This window comes from Myxine glutinosa, chromosome 7, assembly GCF_964187855.1.
Source record: "Myxine glutinosa chromosome 7, kmMyxGlut1.1, whole genome shotgun sequence".
NCBI classification, from domain to species: Eukaryota; Metazoa; Chordata; class Myxini; order Myxiniformes; family Myxinidae; genus Myxine; species Myxine glutinosa.
In genome coordinates this window covers 77063381-77083390 of record NC_136267.1, presented here as the reverse complement: position 1 = coordinate 77083390, position 20010 = coordinate 77063381, and the positions used below count along the sequence as shown (strand labels likewise).

The following is a 20010-nucleotide window of genomic DNA, read 5'->3' as shown; positions in this document are numbered from 1 at the left end:
TACAGCTATTTGATCTTCATTTCAACAATATTAATAGATAAAGGTGATATAATATAACAAATATCATGAAACATTTACATTTTCTAGTCCATTGTATAATTTAAATATACTTAAATGCAAATTTCGCATGTGGAAAAAGTAAGTACACCCCCACATTTATCACGACTTCAAATACCTAAAATTAGAATCAGGTGCACCAGCTCAGGTGCAAATGATTGGAACATCGTTAGAGGATCTTGGAGGAACCTGTCTTATTCAAACCTCAGACATTTAGTTTGGTTTGCTCTTTGTTGTTGAAGTGTGTGGCATCACCATGCCGAGATCAAAAGAGCTCTCTGAGGCCTTCAAAAAGAAGGTTATAGATGCCTACGAGTCTGGGAAGGGATTTAAAAAGATCTCCAAACAATTTGAAATCAATCATTCGACTGTCCGGAAGATCATCTACAAGAGGAGAAGATTCCAAACAACTGCCAACTTGTTCAGGCCAGGCCACCCCAGCAAATTCAGCCCGAGAGCAGACTGCAAGATGCTGAAAGAAGTCACGTAGAACCCCAGAATGTCATCACGGGACCTACAGGTAGCTCTTGCCACTGTTGATGTCAAAGTGCACGAGTCTGCCATTAGAAAGAGTCTGCACAAATTTGATCCACATGGGAGGTGTGCCAGGAGGAAACCTTTGCTGTCCAGAAAGAACATCAGGGCAAGACTAAAGTTTGCCAATGAACACCTAGGCAAAGACCAGCACTTCTGGAACAATGTGCTCTGGACAGATGAGTCAAAGGTAGAGCTTTTTGGCCACAGTACCAGAAGACATGTTTGGCGAAAACCAAAGACAGCATTTGACCAGAAGAACCTGATACCAACTGTAAAGCATGGTGGTGGAAATATGGTTTGGGGTAGCTTTGCTGCATCAGGGCCTGGGCAGCTCACCATCATATAATCCACTATGAATTCTTCATTGTACCAGAGGGTGCTTGAGGATAATGTGAGGCCATCTGTCGGAAAGTTGAAGCTCAACCGAAGGTGGACCTTGCAACATGACAATGACCGTAAACATACCAGTAAATCCACCAAGGAATGGCTGAAAAGAAAGAAATGGAGGGTTCTGGAATGGCCAAGTCAAAGCCCGGATCTAAATCCCATCGAGATGTTGTGGGGGGATTTGAAACGAGCTGTGCATGCAAGAAACCCCTCAAACATCCCACAGCTGAAAGAATTCTGCATGGAGGAGTGGGCAAAAATTTCTCCCAGTCGATGTCAGAGACTGGTAGACAGTTATAAGAAATGCCTACTTGAGGTTGTTTCTGCCAAAGGGGGCAATACCACCGAATAGAGCCAAGGGTGTACTTACTTTTTCCACATGTGAAATTTGCATTTATGTTTATTTAAATTATACAATTGTTACGTGCTCCTCCCCAAACCCCCTGGTCACGGTGTACCTCCAAGCCCCGAGAGGAGTCACGGCAGAAAGATGTGTTATTCTGTGTCAAAAATCAATGGTGAAACCACACCAATTGTTACCAACAAACAAATATTGTATTAAGGTCACACAAGAATAACAACACAAAAACAATAGTAATCAATTGTATAACAAATAGTATATCATTCCTATGATGGTACCATCAGGTTCATACAATATAACTCACTGTGCTCCAAGTGAGCGAAAAGAAGAAGATTCCCAATGTCTCTATTCCCGGCTTCAAGCCAAAGTTATTACGGCTTCAAGCCAAAGTCGATCCGCTCCAGCGATCGTCAGAACGATGTCCCATCGAGATCAGAATCCCGTTCGGATGACAGTCAGTCACGCGGCCAAAGCTGCACAAAGGCGCCCTCAAGGCGACTGGGAAATCCAAAGGCGCCCTCCAGGCGACTGCGAAATCACACCCTCAGGTATGGACGTTTCACGGCTCCAAATTGGCGACCCGCAGATTTACCTTCAAAATCCACGTTACACACACACACACCCTAGATAAACGTCTGGAGGCGGTGAAAATGGTTGAAGCGAAGTGAAGAAAACCTTGCGCGACGCGCAAAGCGCACGAGTCAAAATGGCCGATGGCCCGTTCTCGAGGCGTAACGGCACGACGATGATTTTCCTCGGAATCAACCGCCAAAACCCGACACGCAGGTTGATCTGTCACAGCATAACAACTCTGTCGCAAGAATCCCTTTCCCGGGAAACCCGAAAGTTCGCTTGTGACTCCCGTTCGGCAACGTTCGCTTCAGACCTCAAAGCAGCTCGGCTTTCTTATCGAACTCACTCGCTCCGCCTTCTTTTTTTCTCTTCCTCTTCGTCATCGTTCGGTTCCGGTTTCATTTAAAACATTAACTTTTTTTTACCTTTTGAAAATAGCAATATCTATTTCCCTTAAACGACAACAATAATAGTAGATGGAATCAAAAATGTTTACAGTGGATGAAAACCACAACAACGGAAGTGACGAGTCCGTAACACTTCCCCCTCTCAAGAAAGAAAGTTTGAACATAGTGAAAACTTTCTTTGCAGGCAAAACTTTTAACAAACAAAAGTAAAACTCACACCCAAATCATCAATTCTCGTAAGCTATGATAATTAATATTTTCCAAAATAAAGCAACAAACCTTCCAAACAACCTCCAGAAATTTCCAAAGTTAGTTCACTCTGGACAAAGCATCAGCAACGACATTGTCCCTGCCCTTTGCATGCTCAATTTCCAAGTTGAACTCCTGCAAAGCCAAACTCCATCTCATCAACCTCTGGTTTTTTTTTGGTTTTTTTTGTTTGTTTTTTTTGAATGAAGGTGAAGGGTTGTGATCAAAAATCCAAAGCAAAGCAAATCTATAGCACTTTTTGAAGGAGGCCGAGCTGAGAGCCAGGTTTCATGGTGGTTGGGTGGTGAGGCCTGGAAGTATTCACTGCATGGACGCATTTAGGTACGTGGAGTTCACGGGTTAATCAGTGTAGGAATCTTGGCTCGGCTGCTCCTGAGCACTCCGTGCTTCCAACTCTTCTCTTGATCATAAAAATCGTAATCACGGTTGTAGAGTTGGGTGCTGTAGTCACGTGAGTAGCGGTCCCCATCTCGACTACCACCGTAATAGTCATCCCGTCGAGAGTTGCGAAAACTGCGCTGCTGCTGCTGAAAGCCTCCCTAGTAATCACGACTGAGGCCGCCACCAAAACTACTACTCCCACCCCGGGAGTCATAGCCACCCCTGAAACTACCTCTACGTTTTCCTCCTCTGTAGCCCCCTCGACGCCCATGGCCTGCGTTCTCCACTGTTATGGTTCGACCATCCAAATCCTTGTCATTCAAATCCTTTTCTGCATCTTTGGCATCCTTTGTGTTTTCAAACGTGACAAAGCCAAACCCTCTCGACTTTTGCGTCTCCCTGTTTTTTATCAGCAGCACTTCTAAGAGTGGTCCATATTTGCCAAAGATAGAGTCCAGAACATCTTCACATGTGTCAAAGTTCAGTCCACCTTCAAAGAGCTTGCCAACATTGCCTCCATCCATGACTTGTGTGTGCTGACACTTAGTTTCAGGGTACTTGACAAGCCGTGCCTGTGCAAAGCATGACGTCAGTACCTTCTCCTTCTCTTCAGAGCGCTTCCTACCCATAGCACGAGTCGTGACACAGGATGGAAAGATACCCGGAATCTCCTGCTCTAACTGTGCGGTGTTATTTTCCATACTACGCATTTCAACAAACATCGGATTACCAGAAACTCGACCACCGGCCAAATCATTCCCGATAACAAAAGAGATTCCCTCTACAGGAAGAGTGGCTTGTAAACCTACGGTGACCGGTCCTGACACCAAATCAGACTTCAAATGGATGTCATGAAGTGGAGCTTTAACATAGCCACCAACCCCCTGTAAAAGAACACTAACACCAGTTGCCGTCTTCTCTGACAATGGCAAAATGTCCTCAAGCATCAAAGATTGATGTGCTCCTGTGTCCCTCAATACCCTAACAGGTCTCTCTCCATCCAGTGACACAAACCCCTCTGAAATAAAAGGTTTGTAACCCTCTTGAACAAAGTCGTTCTGTGATGCCGTAACTTTGGCATGGGAACCTTCACAAAGCACTGTCCTCCAAGGACGATTTCTCACATTGGCCAATGCATTCGGAGTTGTACTAGTCTGACTCCGCTCCTGATTTTTCCTTTTCGGGGCATAACATTGGGACCTCAAATGCCCAGGTTCCTTGCAAAAAGTGCATGTAGGCCCGGAGGAAAAACTCGATGTCTGCCTCGGGCCCCCCGGAAGATAAGTCTGTCTTGGAACTGTAGTCTTTTGATCCCTAAAAGTCGCGGTATCAGATTTGTCCTCATAGTCATCTCTAGGCCGCCTCCATGAATATTTGTTCTCCGCACCTGATTTACCATAACTACCCTGGCTAACTCTAGGTGGGAAGTTAGGTTTGTGGAACCCCATCCTGTGTGTCAAGGCATAGTCATCTGCCATGTTGCTGCCTCATACAACTCTGGTACTTTCTTTTCATCCAGATGTACTTTAATGTCCACGTGGACACACTGTTTGAATTCCTCCACCAAGATCAATTGTCGCAACCGGTTGAAATCTTTCCCAATCCCCTTCGAGTCACACCACCGATCAAACATGGTTTCCTTCATTCTGGCAAACTCCACATGGGTCTCACTCTCCCTCTTCCTGGCATTCCTGAATTTTTGCCGGTAAGCTTCAGGGACCAATTCATAGGCTTTGAGAATGGTTTTCTTCACTATCTCATAATCTGCACATTTATCTATTCGGTAAAGCCGAATAGATATCTTGAGCTTTACCCACCAAAACACTTTGCACTAACATAGTCCAGGACCCCACAGGCCATTTTAGCCACTTTCTCAAAGTGTAAAAAAAACTTGGCTGCCTCCTTTCCATTGAAGGGTGGAACCAGCCTCACATGCCTACTAACATCCCAAGTGTTCTGACTAGTTGTCGAACTAGCCGGCATGGATTCTACTTCTCTCCGTTCTCCCATTAATTCCAGCTCCTTGAGTCTAAGTTCCTTCCGATACTCCATGTCACGTTCCTTTAACTCCCTTTCGGCTCTCCTTTCCTCTGCTCTTCTTTTGTCTTCAGCTCTCCTTTCCTCTGCTCTTCTTTCCTCGAGTTCCCTTTCAGCTCTCCTTTCCTCTGCTCTTCTCTCCTCGAGTTCTCGTTCCTGTTCTGCTCTTCTTTCCTCGAGTTCTCGTTCCTGTTCTGCTCTTCTTTCCTCACGTTCTCGTTCCTGTTCTGCTCTTTCCTTTTCTGCTTTCCGTTCCTCTGCTTTTAACCTTTCCTGGCTCTGCAGTTGCATCTCCATTTTCCGGAGCTCCACATTTTCTTTTTCCTCGGGTAACCAATCCAAGGCTACCTCTTTCCATATTCCTTGTCCCACCAGAGATTCTACCACCAATGTCTGCATCTCTGCTTTCTTCATATGAGCTCGGACCTCCAAGTTAAAATATTTCTCCAATATCAAGAGTTCCGATCATTTTAACGCTTGGAACTGTGCCTCATTAGGGGACGCCGCAAACCTTTCTGCGTCAAACACCATGGTGACTATTAGTTAACACCTGTTAACCTTCACACAAAAAAATTTCAATTTTTTTTTTTTTTTGAAAGATTTGGGTGTTAGAAAAATTCCACCAAATTTGGGAATTTTAGGGAATTCTATCCCGGACGAGCCCCCAATTTCTGTTACGTACTCCTCCCCAAACCCCCTGGTCACGGTGTACCTCCGAGCCCCGAGAGGAGTCACGGCCGAAAGATGTGTTATTCTGTGTCAAAAATCAATGGTGAAACCACACCAATTGTTACCAACAAACAAATATTGTATTAAGGTCACACAAGAATAACAACACAAAAACAATAGTAATCAATTGTACAACAAATAGTATATCATTCCTATGATGGTACCATCAGGTTCGTACAATATAACTCACTGTGCTCCAAGTGCGCGAAAAGAAGAAGATTCCCAATGACTATTCCTGGCTTCAAGCCAAAGTTGGTTCGCTCCAGCGATTGTCAGAACGATGTCCCATCGAGATCAGAATCCTGTTCGGATGACAGTCACAGTCACGCGGCCAAAGCTGCGCAAAGGCACCCTCAAGGCGACTGGGAAATCCAAAGGCGCCCTCCAGGCGACTGGGAAATCACACCCTCGGGTATGGACGTTTCACGGCTCCAAATCGGCGACCTGCAGATTTACCTTCAAAATCCACGTTACACACACACCCCAGATAAACGTCTGGAGGCGGTAAAAATGGTTGAAGCGAAGCGAAGAAAACCTTGCGCGACGCGCAAAGCGCGCGAGTCAAAATGGCCGACAGCCCATTCTCGAGGTGTAACGGCACGACGATGATTTTGCTCGGAATCGACCGCCAAAACCTGACACGCAGGTTGATCTGTCACAGCAATAACAACTCTGTCGCAAGAATCCCTTTCCCGGGAAACCCGAAAGTTCGCGAGTGACTCCCGTTCGACAACGTTCGCTTCAGACCTCAAAGCAGCTCGGCTTTCTTGTCGAACTCACTCGCTCCGCCTTCTTTTTTTCTCTTCCTCTTCGTCGTCGTTCGGTTCCGGTTTCATTTAAAACATTAACTTTTTTTACCTTTAGAAAATACCAATATCTATTTCCTTTAAACAACAACAATAATAATAGTACGTGGAATCAAAAATGTTTACAGTGGATGAAAACCACAACAACGGAAGTGACGAATCCGTAACACAATGGACTACAAAATGTAAATGTTTCATGACATTTGTTATATTATATCACCTTTATCTATCAATATTGTTGAAATGAAGATCAAATAGCTGTATGTTGAAAAAGTCAAAACTTTACATGGGGTGTACTTACTTTTTCACATGACTAGATTAAAGAGTGGCAATTAGAAAATGGATAACCATGAATTGTTGTGTTCCTGGATGCAAAGCAGACTCACGGAAATATTATATAGGAAATCCGAGAAATATTTGTGGATGATGTGTCAAATTCCTACAATTTGCTGTTAATACAAGTGAACGTCGAAACACGCACACTTCTCCTTTTAGCAATAGATGCAAAAATCTAGTATAATTTATCTTGTGGCCTCAGAACGAAATAAACAATATATCTATAACAGCCCTCACAGCTTCCACCTCCCTACCCCCCACATGATGTAATTGTAAATATAATAATTTAAAACTTACCCTGTGCATTCACAAGCCCCAGTTATGACCTTCTTTCTGCTGTCAAGAAGCACTCAAGCCAGATATGGTGTCTCCCTCATATAAGTTTTCCTGGTACATCTGGCTCACACGTAAATGCACCTGGCACAAGCTTTGTGTATTTTAACCTTGTGAAGACGTCTTTTGGCGAAGAGTTGATAACCATTACTTTATTGGTAATGATACACGACATCACCTTTCCAATTGCAGACGTCCATTAAATAAATGATCAACCTGCCATGTTCACTGCAAGAATCAAAGTCCACTTACTGGTAGCGATGGTCGAGGGTTTGGGTAACACGCACCAGTCCACAGTTCGGGCCTCGCACTGGTTCACATCATCAGGGGACTGCAGTGCGGGCAGCTGCAAGATCTCGGCCCTGGCGGTTCAAAGTTCTCCAACTCTTTCATTGTCCAAACTCCAGAGGCACACCCCTTTTTCTCTGGGGTACTTTTCCAAATATTTTGACTTATTTTAGAAGCTCTGTGAGCCATTTTAGATAACAATCCTTACCTCCCATGTGCGGTATATGTGAGCATACCCTGATGGCTGCTGTTGCTTGGAGTTTCTGCACATGTGCACAAAGCATTCTGGGGCGTATCGTGTCATTTTGAAAGTCCCGTATTATTGCATATGTTTTGTATCATTGCCCATATATTACATCTTGACCACATTAGAAACTAGAAAGCATCTCAGAATACAAAGCCTGTGTATGTTCGCTTTGTACTCAAACTAAATTTCATGAAAACGACAGTTAATTTTTTTGTAAACGTTTTATTAATTTGTGGTTTTCATATTCACATTATAAGGGTTTGTTGAAGATTTGATGACAAAAGCTCAATTGGTAAAAAATATGGCCTGGAAGGACAGGCAAACACACGCAAAACCCCGTCTGCTGCTGCACGCATGGACGGGCTGATAAAGTTTCAGGTTTGCAAGAAAGACTAATTGTGCAACCAGTTAGAATTATTGTGCTACAGGTGGGCAGGTGCAGGTGCGCATTGTATGGCACCAACGTCAAGAAGTTCAGCAATTTCCTTATGACTAAAACCACACTCACTCAGAACAACTTCTGTATGCTCTCCAGGCTTAAGTGAAACAGAATGGGCAGCCATCGCTGGTGTTCGAGAAAGCTTTGGGGCAGGAGAAGGGTCGCCCTTTATGGTGAATGATGACCGGGCCTTGGCGTGTGGGTCCAAAGGACTCTCATTGAGATGAAGAACCGGAGTAACACATGCATCTTTGCCTTCAAACACCTCGCACCATTGGGCCATTGTGCGGCATGCAACCTTCTCTGCAAATATCTTTTTCATAAGAGGCCAATCGGAAATGCTCATTTGTGGTGGAAGCTGGTCTGGGTTCAACTCCAAACCTGTGAACCACAAATAATGGTCAACACTTAGGTACCACAGCAAAATGTAGAAACCACAGCATAAATACTCAGCGAGAACAGCTCACCACCCACATCAACATAATCAATCTCAGGATGACAGCCACAACTGAAAAAAACAATTGTAAAGAAGCCCTTACATTTAAAAAACGACTCGCAAAGATTGAAAACGGACTCACACTGACCTTCAAGTAATTTAGTATAAAACTGTGGTTCAATGGCACCCACTGCGATGAAGCGGTTGTCGGCAGTACGATATGTGTTGTAAAAAGGTGCTCCCATATCCAGAAGGTTTTCACCTGCAGGTTGAGACCATATCCCTGTAGATTGGCTTTGCCATATAAATGATCCAATATATGCTGCACCTTCCACCTGCACATAGGAAGAACAGAAAAAGGGTTTCTTCTACTGTCACCAACTCCAAAATCTGTAACTACAATTGATCATCTTTGCCTTGGCAATACATTAATTCAATAGCCAATCGCATAGCATTGGTCATTCTCGAAGAAAGTGTGCATTGCAATGAAAAGAAGAATGTCACTCAGTGGAGCACATACCTCCATCAGGCTGAACCTTTTACGTTTTATATCCCACCGATAGGCCGGATCTGCAACCGGGCCTGAACCAAAATCAAATCGGCTTGTTCTCGTCACCAAACGAACTCAACCATCTAGTTTTGTTACAACTCATCCACAACTTTGAGATATCGTGCTATATATCGTTTTTGGCCCCATGTCAATGGTGAAGAATCACTTAAAAGATTAAAAACTTTTCGTATCCGGATCCAGATCTTCACCAAAATCGAATCAATTCTTTCTTCCTTGTCACACACCTGTAACAAATAATAGTGTCCGGATCTTCACCAAAATCTAATGAATTCGTCATTGTCACACACCCAACCTGTCCAAGTTTCATACGAATCCATGCACAACTTTTTGAGATATTCTGCTCACAGACAAACGGACAGAAAAGGGTGAAAACGTAACCTCCATCGACCTTTGGTGGTGGAGGTTAAAACAAGACCAAACATCTAACGGTAGCTGGGCTTGTTTAATGCTTTAGTTGAAGAGGATAGTATGACCTGGGGAGAGAGAGATACTAGTTAGCAAATAATGTAAGTATTAATTTTTTTGAAGTTCTGTAAGTCGCTAAGCTGTCTGTCACCATGGAAGGGAAGAGATTGCATTGAGACACTGGTTCATTCTATATGTTTTGAGTCAGCAATTAACCAACCATACAGTGCATTCAGAAAGTATTCAGACCCCTTCACTTTTTTCACATTTTGTTATGTTGCAGCCTTATGCTGAACTCGTTTAAATTCATTTTTTCCCTCATCAATCTACACTCAATACCCCATAATGACAAAGAGAAAACAGGATTTTAGAAAGTTTTGCAAATTTATTAAAAAGAAAAAACTGAAATATCACATTTACATAAGTATTCAGACCCTTTGCTATTACACTTGAAATTTAGCTCAGGTGCCTCCCATTTCTCTTGATCATCTTTGAGATGTTTCTACACCTTGATTGGAGTCCACCTGTGGTAAATTCAATTGATTGGACATGATTTGGAAAGGCACATACCTGTCTATATAAGGTCTCACAGCTGACAATGCATATCAGAGCAAAAACCAAGCCATGAGGTCGAAGGAACTGCCTGCAGAGCTCAGAGACAGGATTGTGTCGAGGCACAGATTTGGGGAAACCTACAAAAAAAATCCTGTTTTCTCTTTGTCATTATGGGGTATTGAGTGTAGATTGATGAGGGAAAAAATGAATTTAAACGATTTCAGCCTAAGGCTGCAACATAACAAAATGTGAAAAAAGTGAAGGTCTGAATACTTTCTGAATGCACTGTACACTGCTTCAATCCAGTAACTTTGCAGTCACGACAAAGGGATTGCAGTGTTACGATTATATTTACTATATTATTATTATTACCAAGACGATGTTACTGTATTAATAAACCGAGGCTAATGCCTTACTCCCGCGATAATTAGTACACCGCTTCTCATCGAGTTATCCATGAACCATACACCGCTTCAATCCAGTCATTTTGCAGTCGTGACAAAGGGATTGCAGTGTTTGGATTATCTTTACTATATTATTGTTATTAACGTTATTATTATTATTGTGAAAACAATACTACTGTATTAAGAAACCTGGGCTAATTTGTCTGAAAGCGGCCTGAAGGTGAAGCATGAAGCCTAAGGCCTATATACGTACTGTGTCATTGGAAGATCCGTAATGCCAATGCTTTCGATATTTGATGGTCATTTTAACAATCGGTTTGTTTGTTTCACACTAAATGAAAAACGTGAAGGTAGACCATGGCAATTGTGATATATGACAGGTTCGACCTGAACGGCATATGAATCAAAATGGCGATGTGTGGAGTCAGCCGTCGTATGCCGTAATCACATCACAGACGTAATCACATCACATCACATCACCCTTGTCATGTGACCAGATCCTCAGCTCTGATTGGTGTATGTTTGTGAGGGACATACATAAACACATACAGACTGACAGGCAAGCACTGTTCCAGACGGCTTTGACCTACGGGCTACACCGTAAAAAAAGTCTACATAAACCGGTCTCATTGAAACTGCACAGTGGTATTGTGTAATGTCTGTTCAGAAACCCAATATTAAGATACCACATTTATCGATAAAAGTGTTGGCATTGCACTAATTGTTATAAAAGCACAGTACAATCATAGTTTTGAAATAAAGTAGCAGGCCTCAACCTACTGTATAAACTACACACCAATCACGAGTGGTGAAGCCAGGAATTATTTTACCCAGATATTTTACACTAGCATTTTGAGTCAACAATGGGGGAGATGTTAATGGAGTATGGGTGTTCAGGGGTTAAAGTACAGTGTGGTAAAGTGAACAATTTCTGCTTTGTGGACAACATGGCCTAGATATTGTAACATAACCAGTGTTAGATTAGCAGAAGCTCCTCAAATCAGCTCATTACCTCAACTTAGTATCAAGTAAGCTTTGTAGACGTCAAGACTGGGCCGAATTGGGAAAACCTTTTCCAAACTGTCGTATCCAATGACATCCTTCCCTGTCATTCACAACTGCTCCTGGACTCTGTCTTTTGTACCTGAGAAGGTGGAGAGGTTCTTTCAACCCATGCCTCTGACTCTGCAACTGGACTGGACGGCATCAGCTCACATGTACTAAAAACCTGCTCTGCTGCTCTTGCGCGCATTCTCTCTCTGCCCTTTTTACCCTATAATTTGGCCTAGGTCATCTTCCATCTACTTATAAGTCCACAAACATTACAACACTACATAAAAAAGTGAAAAAAACTGACCCCCTTAACTGCAGACTTATCGGATTACTTCCAATCATCAGCAAGATCATGGGATCCATCATCGCAGTTGATATGAAATCATTCTTTTCCACCAACAACACCAAATTACCTAGGCATACGGAGACATTTTTGTACTCTGACAGACCAGCGGCGTGACGGTCTCAGATGCACAACCGTAACAATATCAATGCCATGGAGACATTGGTCATTAAGAAAGGGCTAATCTTGGAAAATCTGAGGAGGAGGTTGGTGGTCAACCACATTTTGTGGAATTAAGCCAATATTATCAGGCATTAATTTCTAACATTGCCAAAAAAAGACAACAAAATCAATGGGAAAAAACTGGCTGGCATGCAAGATGCTAGATTATATATGGTGACTTGTTTAATGCGAGATGTAAGGTCCTCGTTTGCGTTGTCCATGTAAATAATAATTCAAATAACCATGCTTTCGTGTCATACCATGCTCGCATCGATAACTTGCCCACTGCCTGATTGGCTCCTCTCCAGCAGAGCGAGCGCAATGCCCAGGGCACAAAGCGCACTGCCACCTGCAAAGTCTGCCAAGAGGTTTAAGGGTGGTGATGGATTGTCGTCCTTCTTGCACATCATGGACAACAGGCCTGTGAGTGAAGAAGTGAATTAAATTCAAATATATACCGTTCTTTAAGTGTGATGAAAATTAAAGAAATAAAAAATTACTTGTGCATTATAGCTTTCTATAAAATAAAAGCTTCTTTAAAAGTCTGAAAATGGGATATAGTGATTATGATGTAAATGGTTGCCTGGATTTTGTCTGTCACAGGGAAGGGGGATGGGGAGCATTGAAGATGTGTGAACACAGCCTGTGTGAAGACAGAGTTATTGATGAAGGCCACTTTGTGGCTGAAGCATTGGATTGTCCAAACTTGTTTTTGTTTTGTTAACAAAAACCTCGCTGCGGTTGACGATACCCGTAGAGTCCTGGACCCGAGGGTTGTGCTTTTGTTTTTAGTCTGGGATTTGCAAAATGTGGTGCATATCAAATGTCTGCAATTAGTACATCAGTGTTGCTGTGGAACATTCCATTAGGCAGGCTCATTAGTCCCCACTTGCTCTGTAATTCATAAAGCCTCGGAATATTCATACCCAAATAAACCTTAAAAACAGCAACTCATGATCCACCTTATCAAGTATGGCTGAAATGCAGAACAAGAGAAAGGAACATAATACCAGAAAGGGCAACATAGTTGATGTCATGCCCTGCTGCCTGAGCATAAGGTCCATTTTGTCCAAAGCCCGTAAGCCGAGCATAGATCAATCGTGGATTCACCTTCATGAGGTCATCTGGTCCAAGACCAAGCCGTTCCATCACACCTTGGTGGATCAGAGGAGGCATCCATCCATATTCTTGGAGAATCGTTGTTTGAAAAGTAATTTACACAATTGTAAAAACAACATTTTCAGTTTTTAATTCAGTTCAGTTTTTAGTTCAGTTCAAGAGGAGTTTACGGTGAACATCGGTTTGAGGCAAGGAAGCTCTCAACCCACGAGTGTTTATCATGGTGATGGAGCTGGTAAGCAGGAACGTGAACATGAGGGGTATTCTGGGGAGGATGTTGTATGTGGATGATCTGGCTGTTGTGGTAAAGAGTGCGCAGGAGATGCACGAAGTGCATTTGAGAAACATGGCCTGAAAATAAGTATGGAGAAGAGAGAGGGGATGTGGGTCAGACAGCAGAGAAAATAAATGAATATCAGTTTGGAGGAGAAGGAGATCAGACAGGGAAATAGGTTTGAGCATCTTGGGGGAACAGTGAATGGGGATGGTAAGTCGGAGGAGGATCCAGGTGGGTGTGAATGCGTGGAGGAGGGTGGAGGGAGTAAATGGCAGACAGAGGAATATCAAGGAAATTGAAAGACAAGGTTCTGATGTAGTGTGTAACGCCGGGCCTATATTTACATTTTGGAAACGGTGGCACTGACAGAGAGACAACAACAGAGGCTGCAGGTTTGTGAGAACAACTGGGTCAGGAGAATTGTGGGAGAGAAGAGGGTGGATAGAAGGAGAATGGATGAACTGAGGGAGGAGATTAGTATGTAGATGAGCTTGATGAGGAGATTGGTGAAATGCCAGCTGAGATGGGCTGGACATTTGGTGTGGATGGGGGAAGAGGGAATGGCAAAGAGAAGGAGAGGTTGAATGAGCAAGGTAGGAAGAAAAGAAGTAGACCACGGTTGAGATTGGAGGATTGTGTGAAGAGGGATATCAGTAAGGTGGGGGTGGTTGGAGGGTGGAGAGAGTTGGCTGAGGACAGAGGGGAGTGGAGGAGGATGGTGGTCAAGGTTGGGCAGGGGCTTGGTACCATTGGACCTCATCCCTTATCAAGGGAAGAGGAGGAGAAGATGTTGGTGAGGTTTATAAACCACCTTTAGAGGCCATTTTTCCCCGCAAGCGGGGTTGGCCTTTTTCGGGAACCGTGGTTGTTGTTGTTTTTTGGTCCCCTTTTTGAAGCAATGTTTTACGGCCGGATGCCCTTCCTGACGCCAACCCTTTTTGCCGCCTTTAGCGACAAACAGGGAATTACCAGTGAACTGGTACTCAATTAAGCCGACCTCGGAAGGATGACAGGCTGAGTCAACCCCCCTGGCGTTAATTCAGCGATCGACCAGGATTCGAACCCAGGATCCTGGGATCCTAAGCCGGCACCCTAGCCGCTAGCCCAATTCACAGTTTCACACACAATTCACAATTCACAATTCACAGTTTCACAATTCACAGAAGAGGTTTATGTTGAAATAAATACCGATTCTTTAGTGTTTCGCATCTGACCGATCACACAATGCCACTGGCAAGTCACATGCAATAAGCAGCAGAGCTCACCAGGTCGATAGGGCTCAATGATGACATCATAATCCTTGCATAGCTTTCGCAGAACGCCCGCTCCTTCCGGTCGTTTGAGATCAACTGCCACCGACCGCTTTCCCCTGGAGAGCCACCCGTTGCGGTTGAGGAAACCCGTAGAGCCCTGGACACGATCTATTGTGACCACGTGTGCACCAAAATCGGCCAAAATCATGCCACACAGTGGGCCCGGGGCAAGGCCAGCCAACTCGAGCACGCGTACTCTGCTCAGTACCATAGCACGTTGCATCTGCAGAAAACATAACTGGCTGTAGTTTCAAATAATAATAATTCATTATTCGTGTTCACAATCATTTTTTAACATAAATATATGAATCACATTCGAAGTAATGAGATAGGGACATGCACCGCCGGTCATGATGGGCCGACTATCGTGTCATACGTTATGATAAATGAATTATTGATTGTAAATCTATATATTTTTACCTCCGCCACCAAAGGTGGATGGAGGTTATGTTTTCACCCCTGTCTGTTTGTCTGTCCGTTTGTCTGTAAACAAAATATCTCAAAAAGTTGTGGGCGGATTCTGACGAAATTTGGCAGAGAGGTAGCATGTGTGACAAGGACGAAATGATTAGATTTTGGTGAAGATCTGGATTCGGATCCGGCTAGTAGAATTTTCTAAGTGATTCTTCACCATTAGGAGATAGGGACAAAAACGATACATAGCAGGATATCTCAAAAAGTTGTGGACGGATTTGGACGAAACTTGGTGGACAGGTTGGATGTCTGACAAGGACAAATAGATTCGATTTTGGTGAAGATCTGAATATCGATTCGGATATGAGAATTATTTAATTTTAAGTGATTCTTCACCATTGAGAGATATGGCCAACCAGGTGGAGGTACGTTCTCTCCGAAGTGCCGTTCTAGTTATTGCTGCATTATTATTATTTCCGTTTTGGTTTGTGGTCCGGATTGTTATCGCGACACAAAGTTTATTAAACATTGAGAGAGACGAACGTCTGTCGGATACGATAACAAACATCGATTGGCTTTTCTTTGTAAACAACTTAAATATTAACCACCTGTCGGGATTATTTCCATGAATCGAACAGCAGCCTGTCCCACGAACATTGACATTACAATGTGTAGAGCAAAAAATGCCTCGCCATTGTTGGGTTTGAATTAAACATTTAAAATAACTGTTACAGTTTGGTTACCGTATTAAAAGATCAATTCACTTCCTTGTACTTGTAACTATCATACAGGGCAGAAATATTTCCCTCAAACACCAATCTGGCAACAATAAGTACCAGGAAATATTTACCAGGAGTACAAAACAAAAAAACCATGAAAATGAAAAGTTTTATTATCAAGACCCACGGAGGTATTTATAGAAGGATATATAGTATATAGATTCTATTTATAACTCCGTGTCAAGACCACTCATCATGGGCTGACAAAAACAACAACAAACAAGCTCCGCCCACTTCCGCTGACACCCGGAAATACCATTTGTGCCATAAAATGGATAAAAGTCTGAGTCGAAATGTTTTTTGTGCATTTATTACATATACAGTACAGTGCTTCCATTATCCACAAAACTACGTTGTAATCAAAACCGAAAGGCGAAGTTACATTAATATGTAGACTCCTTGTACAGGCAATAACATCCATCGACGTCATGAGTTGTGTCCACATTCGTGTTTACTGTGTTCATTTAGAAAGTTTATTGTAGATGTTCGCAGAGTGGTTAAGCGTTAAAGCAAACACTCCAATGGAAACCGTTGATAAGGAACGGCTGGTTTGGCAAGTGCAAGCTCGCTGATTGGTAACTGAGCACATCCACACCGCTGTCTTTATAAAATGTCACGGAAAAAAATACAGTATATACTTCAGGTATGACGGTCGGGATTTCAACCACCGACTTCCCAGACTCAAAGTAGACACACTAAGGAATTACACCACCAAGTCCGGTTAAATTAACGAATTACACCACCGAGTCCGGTTAAATAACGATCTCCACACTCAAAGCAGACACACTAAGGAATTACACCACCGAGTCCGGTTAAATAACGATCCCCAGACTCAAAGAAGACACACAAATCATTACACCACCGACTCCGGTTAAATAACGATCCCCATACTCAGCACACTAACTACACTAATCATTACACCACTGAGTCCGGTTAAATAACGATCCCCATACTCAGCACACTAACTACACTAATCATTACACCACCGACTCTGGTTAAATAACGATCCCCATACTCAGCACACTAACTACACTAATCATTACACCACTGAGTCCGGTTAAATAACGATCTCCACACTCAAAGCAGACACACTGAGCATTACACCACCGAGTCCGGTTAAATAACGATCTCCACACTCTAAGCAGACACACTGAGCATTACACCACCGGTCCGGTTAAATAACGATCTCCACACTCAAAGCAGACACACTGAGCATTACACCACCGAGTCCGGTTAAATAACGATCTCCACACTTAAAGCAGACACACTGAGCATTACACCACCGAGTCCGGTTAAATAACGATCTCCACACTCTAAGCAGACACACTGAGCATTACACCACCGGTCCGGTTAAATAACGATCTCCACACTCAAAGCAGACACACTAACTATTACACAACACATGCACAACACCACAACCACCGAGTCCGGTTAAATAACGATCTCCACACTCAAAGCAGACACACTGAGCATTACACCACCGAGTCCGGTTAAATAACGATCTCCACACTCAAAGCAGACACACTGAGCATTACACCACCGGTCCGGTTAAATAACGATCCCCACACTCAAAGCAGACACACTAACTATTGCACAGCACAACACATCACAACACAACACAACACCACAACCACCGAGTCCGGTTAAATAACGATCCTTACGTAGATTCACCTTGGGAAACCTTGTTACGATGTTACGAACTTGGTCGATTCGCAGCTTCGCCTCCACGGGGCTACTCTCCGTTTATCGAAGGATCCTAATGGAGTTAATGGAGTTCTGCAATCATCGCGTGATCAGAATGTTTTTTTCTACAAAAACAAAATTAAACCCAATTAATTTAATTTCTACTTTTATTCTGAGGTGAAAAAGTATAGCATTTTCAGCGGTGTAGCGACTGCACTCCAACTATTTGTTAAAAATCTTCCCGTTGCGGGAAAAATTTGGAATATCTTTTGAAATAACTATAAACATTCCTCTTGTATATGTGTTTATATAAATTGATATTTTAAAACATGTTCCAATCTGCAATTGCTGTGATAAAGCACTAAAGCATGGCCATGGCAGTATAGTTGGCAATAGATTTTTTTTCCTTCATGTTTGCGGTTAATTATTTTTTCGATCCGATGGTGTAATATTTTGTGTCGTTCAGTTTGACGTGAATTTGTCGATAATACTTTAAAATATACTCACTTTGCTTCTGAAGAAAAGTAGGGATTGCAGCGCCATTTATTTTCACCGAAAGCACCAGAATTGAAGAACGAACGAAAACGGAAGGAAATAAGAAGGAGGGAGGAAGGAAGAAATCCTTGCAATGGCTCCGAAACCAGAACCAAAGCCAAAATTTCAGGAAGGTTTGTACGTTAACCGAATTGCGTGCTGTATTTCAGCCGTTTTAATGGTTACGAATGATTATGTGAAAGCCTTTCATTATACAGTACTGTACAGTATATCAATTTGAGGAAAGGGATTTTTGTTCAAACTTCATGATTTATTCTTCTTAAACTTAAAGCAATGTGAATGTGCCCCATGTGTTGGACCTGTGCCATATTGAAATTGGTCACCGTTTACCTCAAGCTTGCTTCATCGTCCTCATGATTTGGCAATGCGTATCAAGGCCGGCGATAGCTAGTCTTGGCGAGGGACAGGACGCCGAGGGATCTTCAACGTCCACCGTTGGATGCCGACAGACGGACGGTACGCCCAGTTTGACGTCCATCCGAGGGTTGGCGCACTCATTGATGACTCCCCCTACCTGTGAAACACCAGGATGGCAGTTTGTACCTGGGTCGGCCTTCGAACCCAGGCTAGATGTAGATGGCTCAAAGGCAAATGTGCATACCTCTAGAGTCTAGGCCAGGATAAGCAGAGGGCACGATGCCAGGCAGGTGGAGGTGAAGCAAACTGTGTTTTAGGTTGTATTTGTAGGGGAATGAATTGTAAAATAAAAGAGGTGGTTTTAACCTGTAGAGGAAGTTAGTGAGGGCCCAATCTAGAATATTATGTGCGGCTTTGGTTACCACAACTTAGGAAGGAGATAGCTGCCATAAAGAGGCTTCAGCGCAGGGCTACTAGACTTGATTCTGGGCCTAGCTCGACTCGGCTATGAGGAGCAGTTGAAGAGATAGATCTTTATACATTAGGAATGAGGGGATACGATAGAGATGTTTAAGATAATGAAGGGAATAGACAAAATAAGTGCGGAAAAATTATTCAGCAGAATAGACAGGCCCACACACTGAAAGTAAAGGCAAGAGTTTGGATGGTAATTGGGTAAGGGTCTTTTTCAATGTTATTTCATATGCAGCTTGTGGCTGCTGGTTGCATCATTTCTGGATGTGCGGCTGTGCCCAATATTCGGTGCCACTGTTATCAGTAAGCCATTACTCAATTTTGCCAACCTCGGAAAGTTGCAAGGTGAATCAACCCACCTGGTGATATTTAGCGGCTCAAACATCAAACTCGTGACTCTAAGATCTTAAGCCAGCCACCTTGACCGTTAAGCTAAAACCTGGCATATGCATGCAATGTCTCCCTCCAAAGGTAGTGGCAGTAGAAAGAATATAAAGGTTTCAAGTGGAATTACGAAGGTACCCATGATGCATTGGAGATGGAGAGGTTTGGGGATATTGGCAGCACTTGTTGGGAGCCTGCGTGTAGATGGGTGATCCTATCTGGTGTTTGGTGTAGCGCAGGCATTATGGGCCAAATGTCCTCCTCCTGTGGCAAAGTTCCTTGTTCTTGTTCCTTTTTGTGTATCTTTAATCTTTATTGATGGAAGTCGTGCCATGCTGCAGCTCTTAGAAACAGCAAAACTCTACTTTTGTGTACCAATGCACCCCAGTTTACCCGAACCCCATCCTCTCTACACTCTCCTTTATTTAATGTGTAAATGGTTCCTTTAATAGTTTCAGACTCTCAGTCATCATTAAAAAATAAATGGTGATAGATGGTAAAAAGTCAACTGACCTGCGGTGGTGCCACAATTTGACAC

General features: G+C 43.1%; 2 protein-coding genes across 8 annotated transcripts in view; one reads left to right on the top strand and one right to left on the bottom strand.

The window, feature by feature from the left end:
• Positions 1-7951: 7951 nt before the first annotated feature.
• LOC137431338 (alpha-methylacyl-CoA racemase) lies at positions 7952-18775 on the bottom strand. 7 transcript variants are annotated; one of them, XM_078781878.1, is made up of 7 exons: positions 15984-16146; positions 15849-15882; positions 14779-15049; positions 13128-13271; positions 12378-12538; positions 8773-8959; positions 7952-8569 (listed from the first exon to the last, which is right to left on the bottom strand). In XM_078781878.1, exons 3-7 carry the CDS (start codon positions 15047-15049, stop codon positions 8172-8174), a joined length of 1161 nt encoding a protein of 386 aa, XP_078638004.1. In that variant the 5' UTR covers positions 15849-15882; positions 15984-16146; the 3' UTR covers positions 7952-8171. The 7 variants fall into 7 exon arrangements, with proteins under 7 accessions (XP_078638004.1, XP_067978664.2, XP_067978663.2 ...); XM_068122563.2 differs by lacking the exons at positions 15849-15882; positions 15984-16146 and adding an exon at positions 18588-18775; XM_068122562.2 differs by lacking the exons at positions 15849-15882; positions 15984-16146 and adding an exon at positions 17691-17933.
• Positions 18172-20010, top strand: part of MORF4L1 (mortality factor 4 like 1) — a 64832-nt gene continuing 62993 nt past the window's right edge. The window contains exon 1 of the mRNA XM_068122567.2: positions 18172-18370. Coding sequence (XP_067978668.1) covers positions 18331-18370 — 40 coding nt within the window. The 5' untranslated portion in view covers positions 18172-18330. The remainder of the gene's footprint in view (positions 18371-20010) is intronic.